Raw genomic sequence first — 10,601 nt, 5'->3', positions numbered from 1 at the left:
ATTTGGCCTCACCTGCTTGGCCTCCAGGATGCCGCACAGCACTTGGCTGCCAGCCGCAAACTTGGCACGCAGGATCTGGTTGGGCACGCGTCCCAGCACCAGTGACAGCAGGTGGCACATGGCGGCCAACACCTCGCCGCTGGCCAGCGTCTCTGGCTTCTCCAGGCTGCAGCAGCGTAGGGCCGGGACCAACAGCGCCATGCATATGATGGGGGTCCAACGAGGACGGCGACATGGTTTCCGGCACGTTAAGGATGCCAGTGGGACAAGGTACAATGGGGGGCGCACCAATGGTAGGCAGCTGGACAGCGCACCTGGCCATAAGCGCAGCAAACATGGCGGTGGGCGTGACCTCCAGTCCTTGCGCCCGGACCACCTCCTGCACCGCTGCGAGGATCGCTACCAGCTGCCGACTCTCCGGCTGCGTCTTGCCTGCAAACTTGGTGTAAATCTCTTGGCCAAGGGTGAGAGCCGTGGGTGCCTCTGGCGGCGGCGCGCCCTGCCCCTCAAAAGTGCGCACGCTGCGCACGCCCAGGCTGAGGCGCAGCGAGCTGAGGTCCTCCATGGCGTCTTGTTGGGCTGTGGGAAGCCAAGCGCCGCCGACCGGTTGTTGTATGGCGGTGGTGGTGGCGGCAGCAGCGGCGGCGGTGGCCCTTGCGCCCTCGCAAAATAGCCGACTCTGCAGCGCTCCTGCAGGGGTGGGCATTTCAGTGTCGCTGAGGAAAATTGTGTGTGGAGCAAGGAGCGAGGCAAGGAGTGGGGGCAGTGCTGGCAATGCAGCCCACTCACGGGGACGTGTGCCTGCCCAGCAGAGTGCCCTAGTACGACTCGCCTTGTGTGCTCACTGCATGTTGCTCACTGCGACATGCATGTGCGCGCAGACCGTCCAACCTCTGCGAGCGCACCAGAGGCCACGCGAGCTGGCTTGGAGTGGTGCCGAAGTGGCGGAAGCTATAATGACTGAATTTATTGCCTGGCCGCCGCCGCCGTGTTTGCCATGAAATGGACCAGGCTGGCAACACTCCTCTCGACCCCAAATGGAAGCAGGGATCTGTGTATTTCGAAGCCACCACTGGGCAGTTCAGCTGTAGCGATGGTGGGTGTTGCGGGTAGTAGCTGCCTCGTGAGGCGGGCTGCTCACCTCTCCTGCCCACTCTTTCACCCTGCCATCTCCTGCCCGCAGGCACAGTCGCTGCTGTCTGGGGTCTGCTGCCACCAAACAGGTGGCTGGCCAATGTTGGGCGGCTGGCCACCGCTCGGCTGCCCGCGCGCCCCGCCAGCAGCAGCACGATGCCGCCTGCAGCTGTGGCGGCATGGCAGCGGCAACAGGGCAGCCCTCAGGTTGCCTGTGGAACCAGTTGCACGCGCGGTGCCAGAGGCCGCTGTTGAGCTGGCGCCGGAGCAGCAAGAGCAGTGGGCGGCATGCAGCGAGGTCGTGCAGCAGCGGTGCGGGCTCGAGGCGGCAGCGGCGGAATCGGCGCTGCTCAAAGCCTTTGGGTGGAAGGGGCAGGGCTTCTGGCGCCAGGTAGCTGTGCAACGACATGCCCGGCATCCCACTCTTATGCCGTCGCGATTGCTTTGGGTCGTGCGCTGACAGCGCATCTCCCCCAAAGTCATCCACATGTGTCATTCTTCTGCTTCTGCTTCTTGCCGTCGCCACCGCCCCTCCTCTGCAGGAACGGGTGAAGCAGTGTGCCTGCCAGGAGCAGGTAGCCGCGGCGCTGGATTTCCTCTCTCAGCTGGGCATTGCTGAGCCGGCTGACTTAGGCGGCCTTGTTAGCAGCTTTCCCGAGGTGCTGGGTTTGCGAGTGGATGTGATGGAGGAGAATGTGGGAATACTTCGCAACAAGTGGTTTCTGAAGGGCAACGTGCTAATCAACACCATCAAGCGCAAGCCGCGGGTGCTGGGGAATCTCATCGACTGTGAGGTGCGTGGCGGGGGGGCACTCGCCCACTGCACATGCAATCATCGATGGGCAATGTTGGCCTAGCTCATGCTGCCCACCTCGTTGCTGCTTGCTTGCTCTCCGCTTGCAGGGCAACTGTGCAGGCATGTGCACCCGGTGCTGGGCTCAGTTCTAGCTGCAGGTGCTGCGCCTGTGCTTCACTACCCTCGCCTGTGCTTCACTACCCTCACTTGAAAACTACAGCCATACCAAATCTGAATCGGAGACCTGATTACAGTTGATTTCATTGTGAAAAATTGTTGTTCGCATGTAGCAGACTGCCGAGCACACGGTTGCCGAGAGTGGAGCCGAACGGCGAAGCTGTGGGGAGATTGTGGCCAAGTCTCAGGGTGTTAACCGCTTCGGGTCTGCGTGCATGGCGGCAGCGGTGCTCATGAAGCAGGCTGCAATTGACCGGCAGGATCCATAGGATACCAGCACCCAGCCACTGTTGCACTGCTGCAAACAACTGCTCGTGTCTGTTCTCCCGAACAAATTTGCACTGTGACATGCATATTCCCCGGGAAAATCCTGCTCACCGCGGGGGAACATGGAGGTCTTACGAATGTTGTCCAGCCCGCAGAACAGCATGACCACGCGCTCCATGCCCACGCCCGCGCCGCCGTGCGGTGGCACACCGTACCTACACCATGATGGCGAGGCGGACAGGAAATCTGGCTACGCGAGTGTGGGACGCGGTGCAGCCGACAGCTGGCCCGACTGTGGCAGGCCCTCACAACCCACTTGAAAGAGTCGATGTACGACTGGATGGTATCCACCGGCAGGCCCAGCTCCACTGCCCGCTGCGTCAGCAGCACCGGGTCGTGCACGCGCTGCAGACACCGGTGGCAGAGGCGAGGGGCCAGGACGTAGGAAAGCATGAACGGCAGCATGACGTGCACCTACTAAGGCAAACCTGGCACACCATGCCAGCTTGCTGGAACCACCGTTAATCTTCTGCCAGGAGTGCCTGTAAAGAATACCACTGTCGAAGCACCCTCTCACCTGCGCCCCCGAGATGATCTCCTCGCCGCGGATAAAGATAACAAAGGAGCAGGAGTAGCGGTTGTCGTCCTTGCAGGGCATGGTGTAGAAGGGACGGATGGCCAGCGGGTAGCGGTGCAGCATGTAAAACTCTGCAGGGAAGTAATGTAGCGAGCGCCCAGTTCAGCGAGCAGGCAACAGCCCTGGTGCCAGCGGACCCCGGCCAGTGTAGCACGCCAACAGCATGTTTCACGCCTGCGAGGCTGGCTTGACCAACTTGCCACACCATGCGCGCATGCCACACCAACTTGTCACCCACCCGTGTTGTACTTGTCCTTAACCAGCTTGCCCAGGGCACGCTCCAGCTCGGTGTTGAGGTCGCCAAACGGGTCCACCTGCATGCGGCCAAGGGACCACAGTCAGCAAGGCAAGTGGCTACTTACAGTGAGCAACGTGCGGGAGTAGACCAGGTGCCACTGGTCTTGTCACTGCTATCTGCTTGCTGCCGGCGCAGCCACTCACGTCGTAACCCGCCTCCTGCAGCATCTGGATGCCCTCTGCAAAGGTGAGACGCAGCGTCTTGGGCAGGAACTTCAGGGGCTCAAAGGGATACTGCTCTCCAATCACCTCCAGCTCGCGTGCATACTGCTCGTTCAAGCCCTGTGGCAGCAATTGGCGACGGCAAGCAACTGACATGTTAGCCCAAGCTTTTGCCACCTGGTGCAGCCCTGTGCTATGGCACTTTCTGTACATACCTTTGCGCTGTGCAGCAGCAACGGCGGACTGCGAGGTGCTCCCGACAGCCCCCACGCTCCACACACACCTTGAACATGTGCACAAAGAGCGCGTCCAACACGTCCAGCACCTCATGGTAGCTCTCATGGATGGCCATCTCCATGTCCAGCCCCGTGAATTCGCACAGGTGGCGGTGAGTGTAGGAGTTCTCGGCACGGAAGACGGGGCCAATCTCAAACACGCGAGCCAGGTCAGAGCAGATGGCCATCTGCTTGTAGAACTGAGGCGACTGTGCCAGGCAGCCCGGGCGCCCCATGTAATCAAAGTGGAAGACAGCGGCGCCGCCCTCGCTGGCGCCCGACAACAGCTTGGGTGTGTGGATCTCGATGAAGCCCTGTCCCTGCAGGCTCTCCCGGAACAGCTGCAGGGGCAAGGGGCCAATAGCCAGGACCCAGATCGGGGCTCAGGGCCAACCACAACAGCAGGATGCAGCAGGAGCGCTCCTACGGCGCCCGCCTCCAAGCTCACATGGCATACTGCTGACTGCACTCGGAAGATGGCTTGGTTGGCAGGAGTGCGTAGGTCTACGTAACGGTTATCCAGCCGCACATCCTGCACAAAAGAGGTTGCAGGGGTGACAGGGGAGAGAGAGGTGACAGGGGAGGTGGAGGAGGCATGGTCGCCAGCTGGTTGGCGATCAGCATGCAGAGCGCGGCATACCTCAAACGCCAGCAACCAGCACACAGCCGCACCTGCCCCACTGTGACCAGCACTTTGCCCGCCTCAGCCGCCTTGCGTACTGCCTCGGCACTGCGTGCTGCATCTGTCACCTCGAATGGCAGCGGTGCGGAGCGGCTGACCACATGAATGGCCGTCACTTGCAGCTCGACCTGCACCATCCAAGTGGGTGGGTAGGCAAGCAGGCATGCAGGGCTGAGCAGCAAGCAGACAGCCAGTTCAGGGCAGGTACCAGCCCCCACAGTCGGCTCTGATGCACAGTCTCGCAGTTCTGCCTGCAACAGCTCATTGCTGCATCCAACAGCTCACAACGAATGATTCTCATGCCCCATGCCCAGCAGCTAGCGGGGCAACTCCACACTTCCGCACCCCGCACCTGCGACTGCGAGCAGGCCTCGATGAGCGCCTGTGGCAGTACCAGCGTGGCCTCCACATCCACGATGGACTCGCGGGGGATGGCGGAGGCATACTTTACCATGCCCTTACTCACGTTCACGTCATCCACAAACAGTGCTGCCTGAACGGTGGCGGTGGCCTGACGCAGCACCAGGAAGGCGCTTTTGCCCTTGCCGCGTACAGTGTGCACACGCGCCCGCACCAGCACCGCCTGTCCCGCTCTTTCTGGCGTCAGCTCTGCCACATCGGTCCACACGCGTGCACTCTGCCCCTGGCTCTGCACCAGCTCCGTGTCGCCATAGTGCGCTGCCAGCGGGTCGTCGGCGTCTGGCAGCGTGGCGGCACCCTGCTTCTGGCCGCGCTGTGCAGCCTGCGGTGCGGCGGCAGGCGGCGGCAGCGATGGGGGAGGCTGATTGCTGGCGCCCGCACCTCAACATCTTCAAGCGCAGCAGCGGCGGCGAAGAGCGGTGATGCATGGCATTGTCGGCGGCAGCAACCCTACCCTGGCGGCCTTGGCGGCCTCTTTTGCTGCCTTCTCAGCCGCCTTGGCAGCCTTGCGAGCCTCACGCTCCGCCTCCTACAGCGGCATCAAGGCAGAAGCACCCGCTTGCATCGGAAGCTGCGTGGCAAACCAGCCTTTTCAGGCGATCCAAGCTACGCACCAGCGACTCGCTGGTGCTGCCTGTCTTCAGACCCTCCATCTCCGCCGCAAGCTGCGCATCCATTCTGCCGCTACAGTACTGAGCTGCCCACCCAAGCACGCCGCCAGAGAAGAGAAGAAGAAGAAGACATACCTGATCGCAGTCGGACTTGGGAGTTGGGTGTACCGCCTCGGCTGTACGGGTGACCAGCCCGCGTCAACCTGCAGAACCTTTCAAAGGTGGGGTGGGGAGGATGCGGCAAGGGCAGTGGCGGCGGCAAGGGCAGTCACGGCGGCTGAGGGTGGTTGCGGAGCAGCAGCAGCCGACAGGCCCCGGGGGAGGCCAATAGGCCTCTGATTCAAACCCATCATGATCAAGTCTTCTTCTACTTTTTTCTTCTTACAGGTGACACCCCCCCTCAATGCTGCGCCTTGCTAAAGAAGCTGGTGATTGGCATTGCACTGTTGCGGCGCAGTGCCGAGTCGCTGTTGCCGGTGCCGCCGACGCCGGAGCGTGCCTTCTTGCTGCTGCCAGCCTGCTGCAGGGCCCGCACATCGATCTGCTGCTGGGACAGCTGCAGTACGCACATGGCGGGAGAAACAGGCCTCAACATCTTCCACTCGCTTGTGCCCGCAGCAGCCCGCAGCTCCAACTGCCACTCACCCGCATGGGCGCGCCGCCGGGGCCGCCCTGGTAGGCAGTGGCCACGCCACCTTTGCCATCCGGCCCACTGCTGATGTACTTGCCGCGGTCGATGCCCACGCTGGCTGCTGCAGCATTGCGAATGAAGCTTTTCCCGGGCGCATGCAGCAGTGCCATACGACCTGGCCCTGCCGCCGCCATCAGCGGCGCACCATGGCTGCCACCACTGCTGTAGTTCTCATCAGGCGTGCCGGCCTGGCTGCCGAGGGCGGAGCTGCTGCCGGGGGCCAGCATCCGGGGCCGAACCTGCAGCACAGCAGCATCTGCCTGCCGCTTGCCCAACACGGTGCCTGCCGCGGCCAGTGAATGCTGCTGCTGCCGCCGCTGCTGCAAAGCCGGTGCTGTTGCCACTGCCTGCTGCTGCCGTTGCTCTTCCTCCACATCAGACTCAATCTCGCTGTAGCAGCCGCCCGCCTCCGCCTCCATCTGCTCCTCTGACCCATCGAGCACCAACAGCTCATCTTCGTCCTCTGCGCCACCGCCATCCGCTGTTGGTGCCACCGCTGAGCTGCGCACAGGCCGAACAGATGATGGTCGTTGCGCAGGTGCTTCTTGAAGCTGCTCCTGCTGGTGCTGCTGCAAGGGGCGCCGCCGGCTTGCGGTGGCAGCAGCTATATCTACCTGCCGCATATTGAGCAAGTCGTAGCTGTGGACCAGTGGGTCCTCCTCATGCACTGCTGCTGCTGCCGCTGTGGACCCTGCCAAGCTGGCGGCGGTGGCACCAAAGCGCCGGCTGGCATGCCGGCTGGCGCCGGCAGGTCCGGCAGCACTGCCGCGTGGCCGCGACTCCCGGCAAAGCTCGGCCTCGACCGCCGCCACTCCACCTGGCTGCTGCTCCCGAGCTGCCACGAGGCGTCGCTTCAGAGTCGCCACATGCTCTTGAAGCTTGGCCAACTCCACCTACGGGGTGGAGCCGGGGTGGAGGCGGGAGAATGAAAATGAGGAGTGCAGGACAGCGCCATATGACATCTAGCAAATGCAAAACATCAACAGGACCATCATGTCTGCGCGCTGGTGAGAATGGCAGGGTCTTTGGCCAGCAGCTGTCATCGGCTGCCTGCGGTGGCATCACTGCATCCCACCCGCGACTTTAGCACGGCACCAACCTGTAGCTGCTGCTGCCGCCGCTCCAGTGCCGCCTTCTCACGTGCATGCTTGTTGCTGTTAGTGATGATGACCTGAGAGCGCTCACTCACTAGCTTCTCCCAAAAGTCATTCGGTGCTTTGAGTCCTAGCTGCACCAGCTTCTCCACCTCGGCCGCCAATGCCCCACCTGCCAGGGTGTGGTCCGACGCTAGCGCCAGCAGTGAGGCACGCGCAGCCTCGCCCTTGAGCTGTGCAGTCTGCAGGCATAAGGTATGGTCAGTGGGTATGGTGACACGCAGTCATGTTTGCCCTGGAACCCTGCGCTGTTCTGACACCATTACCCAGGCAAGCCTTCTCACTTACCAAGTTGGCCACCTGGTTGGCTAATCCCTTGACCTGCTTGTGCTCACGGGCCAGCTCTTGAATCTTCTCCTGCAGCCGCATCTCCTTCTCCCGTACCCTGCAATAGGTACGAAGCGCCGGTGGCAGAAGGCTCGGTTAAGTGGCTGGGCATAGCCAAACATGTGTAACCCGCGCCACGACGCAGCAAGGCAGACACCCTCTCACAACCTCCCGCCATTTCCTAGCGCAGCTGCAAAGCACCGGCACCCACCCCGCACGCGCCAGCGTCAGCTGTTGCTCCAGCTGCTCCGACTGATCTTGCACCTCTGCCAGCTGCGTGCTGAGCGTCTGGATGCGGCGGTCCTTGTCACGCAGCTGGCCCTGCAGGAAGGCTACCTGCTGTAGGTCAACGCCGCCGCTGCCGTTGGCGTCTCCAGTCGGCAGTGGCTGCGAGGCTGGCTCGTCGCTGAACTCGAAGAACACGCGAAGGTAGGGTGGGTTGTGGATGCCAAACTTCCTGCGGCTGTACTCAACCTGCACAGGGCGGCGGGGTAGGTCAGGGTAGCAGAGGGGCCAAGTGAGCTATTACGCTAGCCTGGCCCTCTGCTGCAAGCGGGGAGTGCATGTGAAGCAGCGGATGAGGAGGAGGAAGCTATATTGGTCCGAGCTGTGCACCACCGTACTCACTCTGCATTGCGGGCACCTTCTGTTGTGCTCCAGTGACTGCACAAGGCAGTGCGTATGAAAAACGTGGCCACACTCCCGCAACACACACCATTCTTCAGCGCTTGTGTCTGAGGAGAGGCAGATGACGCACTGCACGCCCGGCATGGGGGCGGCGGCGGCAGCCAGCGGTGGCGCCTGTTCCGCTCAGCCCCCAGGCCCGGGCACGACCGGGCTTGATCACGCTGAGTTTTGATCCCGAGCGGCTCGAGGGCGTTCAGCTGTTGTGGGCGCAGCTTGAATGCACAAGCGGCTTCGTCCGTTCACGTCCACCCTGCCTGGGCTCTGTGTAAGTTCCGACGAACACGAAGGGCCAGTGGCAAATGTAAGCGGTTCACTGTCCCGCCGGGGGGCAGAAGCAGTCAGGTAGGGTATGGTTCTATAGCGGAAGAAGAGAGGGAAAGGCTTTCCGGAAAAGCAAATGAATAATGCAAGCAAATGGGGGTTGTTGGTTGTTGCAGCAGGCGCAGCGTGCTCAGCGTGCATGGCATGCCGCGCTCTGTAGGGACCCTACATCAAGCTACATGTATTTTGGACCAATGATCAGCTGGGATTGATCAGCTAGGATCCCTTCTGGCAAAAGCCTGGTTTTGGTCACTTTGCTGATCCTCCAGCACAGAAAATGCCCCGGGAGTCCGGAGGGCAGGTCGTAAAGACAAACAAAGTGGGTAACAGCCAGCAGTATCCCAGGTGCAGTTGTGCTACTGTTGCCTTGACAAATTGGCTCTCAACTGCCATGGCTCATGCTAAAGAACGGCAAGCTGCACTGGTACCGCCAACTTTACATCTAAGATCATCAATCAATATCTCAGGCAAGCAGGAGGCAACTGATGACCGAAAGTAAGAATAGCAGGGCAGCATAGAAGTGGTAGAAAAGGAAGGAGGAGGAAGAAAGGACATAGGACATTAAATGTGTGAAACTGTGTGGAAACTGCCACCCGCGTAGGCGTACCTGCCAGCGCTAGCTGTTGCCGGCGCCGCCTACAAGCTCCAACACGCCATCCATGATGAGCGGGTGCACCTCGTCCCTGGGCAGCCAGTGGCTCTTGCCGCGCTGCAAGCTGACTTTGCCGCTGCTGAAAACCACATCACTGTAGTCGCGCAGCACGCGCACCTGCAGCAGCAGGGAAGTAGACATCACGGATAGCCTGCCCAGTCTCGCCACGCTCGTCCCCATCTCCCACACAACGTCGCCCAACGCCTGTCCACCCTACACCGGTGCATCCGCACCTGGACATATGGGTCCTCAGGCGGGGTCGGGTCGGCGGTCAGGTCCAGCCCCACGCCGCCACCACCGGTGCGGCAGTACTTGTTGAGCAGCTTGTCGTATGACCGGAAGTACTGCAGCTCCAGCGGGCTCAAGTTGGCCTTCACGTGCTCCGGCAGCGTGCGGTGCGTCCAGCGCAGCTCCTGGATGCGGTCCACGCGCTCCTTGCTGCCGCGCGCAAGCAGGCAGGGGTTCAAGGCAGGGCAGGGCACGCTCAGTGTCGCAAGCTGATGTTGCATGCAAACACTTGCATGCCCCCTGATGACTTTGGCCGCACAATCACATGTGCTCTCTGTGCTGCCCCGCCCGCCCGTCTTGGCTTACACGTAGGTGAACATTAGCCGCTTGTTGCGTAGAATGCCGCTGTGGTACACCATGAGCTCAGAGGCCTCCGCCTCCGTGCCTCGCCAGCCAGCGGGCCCCTGTTCCGGATCGAGTCCTGCCTCCAGCTGCCGCTGCCGCTGCCGATCCCGCGACTCGCTGCAAGGCAGGGCAGGAGGGGCGATGCAGCAGCAACAAGGTATCGCGTTTCTTGCACAAGCACCACAACAATGGCACAAACAGCGCCTGCATGGTCACTTGCAGCGCTGCGCAGTGCCGCCTCACTTGTACACGCTAGTTAGACGCTCGTGCTGCAGGTGCACTTCGTCTACTATGCTACGGAAACCCTCCTCCTGCGTGAGCAGTTGCAACAGGATGGGCAACTCGCTGCAAGGGCCAGAGAACGACGGCGCAGGCGCTCGGCGGCGCTTCGAACAGCTCACATTAAACGCCGGCAGGTTGTCTGCGGGGCACTGCGCCACCTCTTGCAGCAATTCGTACGCCTGCTTGCCAAACATGGTGCCGGAGGGCTGCCCAGCGAAGCACAGTCACGGTCAGGTGCGGTCAGGTGCAGGTGGGCAAGGCGCGCAGGCCAGCCGGGTGTGTTGAACCTGCAGGTGTGTTGAATGAGCTGACGAACGATCGATCCAAAACCGGCGCAGCTTGCCTGAAATGCACAAACAACGCAGCAGGGGCAGCAGGCCCAATGAGGCGTGTTCA

General features: G+C 61.8%; 4 protein-coding genes across 4 annotated transcripts in view; 1 reads left to right on the top strand and 3 right to left on the bottom strand.

The window, feature by feature from the left end:
- Positions 1-565, bottom strand: part of CHLNCDRAFT_133496 (hypothetical protein) — a gene marked incomplete at both ends in the record, with an annotated part of 4,498 nt that extends 3,933 nt beyond the window's left edge. The window contains 2 exons of the mRNA XM_005851834.1: positions 13-166; positions 336-565. Coding sequence (XP_005851896.1) covers positions 13-166; positions 336-565 — 384 coding nt within the window. The remainder of the gene's footprint in view (positions 1-12; positions 167-335) is intronic.
- Positions 566-865: 300 nt separating this feature from the next.
- Positions 866-2,082, top strand: CHLNCDRAFT_133495 (hypothetical protein; the record flags this gene model as incomplete). Its single annotated transcript, XM_005852167.1, has 5 exons — positions 866-871; positions 1,184-1,204; positions 1,379-1,525; positions 1,677-1,928; positions 2,038-2,082. The coding sequence occupies 5 exons, from the start codon at positions 866-868 to the stop codon at positions 2,080-2,082; spliced, it is 471 nt and encodes a 156-aa protein (XP_005852229.1).
- An 82-nt stretch (positions 2,083-2,164) lies between these two features.
- CHLNCDRAFT_33640 (hypothetical protein) lies at positions 2,165-5,052 on the bottom strand. The gene is made up of 10 exons (XM_005851833.1): positions 4,780-5,052; positions 4,418-4,555; positions 4,194-4,277; positions 3,754-4,086; positions 3,453-3,590; positions 3,250-3,325; positions 2,952-3,082; positions 2,691-2,779; positions 2,486-2,589; positions 2,165-2,314 (listed from the first exon to the last, which is right to left on the bottom strand). The coding sequence occupies exons 1-10, from the start codon at positions 4,879-4,881 to the stop codon at positions 2,292-2,294; spliced, it is 1,218 nt and encodes a 405-aa protein (XP_005851895.1). The 5' UTR covers positions 4,882-5,052; the 3' UTR covers positions 2,165-2,291.
- A 774-nt stretch (positions 5,053-5,826) lies between these two features.
- CHLNCDRAFT_56579 (hypothetical protein) lies at positions 5,827-10,399 on the bottom strand (the record flags this gene model as incomplete). Its single annotated transcript, XM_005851832.1, has 11 exons — positions 5,827-6,014; positions 6,104-6,210; positions 6,295-7,042; positions 7,249-7,485; positions 7,592-7,688; positions 7,842-8,104; positions 9,279-9,407; positions 9,524-9,728; positions 9,885-10,040; positions 10,167-10,234; positions 10,325-10,399. 11 exons carry the CDS (start codon positions 10,397-10,399, stop codon positions 5,859-5,861), a joined length of 2,241 nt encoding a protein of 746 aa, XP_005851894.1. The 3' UTR covers positions 5,827-5,858.
- Positions 10,400-10,601: the final 202 nt, after the last annotated feature.

This window comes from Chlorella variabilis, assembly GCF_000147415.1.
Source record: "Chlorella variabilis unplaced genomic scaffold CHLNCscaffold_1, whole genome shotgun sequence".
In the NCBI taxonomy this organism is placed as follows: Eukaryota; Viridiplantae; Chlorophyta; class Trebouxiophyceae; order Chlorellales; family Chlorellaceae; genus Chlorella; species Chlorella variabilis.
This window is presented reverse-complemented; position numbering and strand designations above follow the sequence as displayed.

Bases quoted from the DNA above. Each gene is read 5' to 3' on its own strand.
- CHLNCDRAFT_33640 (XM_005851833.1), bottom strand. From the start codon at position 4,881: ATGGTAAAGTATGCCTCCGCCATCCCCCGCGAGTCCATCGTGGATGTG. The intron at 4,556-4,779 runs GTGCGGGGTGCG...TGGATGGTGCAG, and splicing joins AGGCCTGCTCGCAGTCGCAG to GTCGAGCTGCAAGTGACGGC. The intron at 4,278-4,417 runs GTGCGGCTGTGT...TCTTTTGTGCAG, and splicing joins TGCTGGTCACAGTGGGGCAG to GATGTGCGGCTGGATAACCG.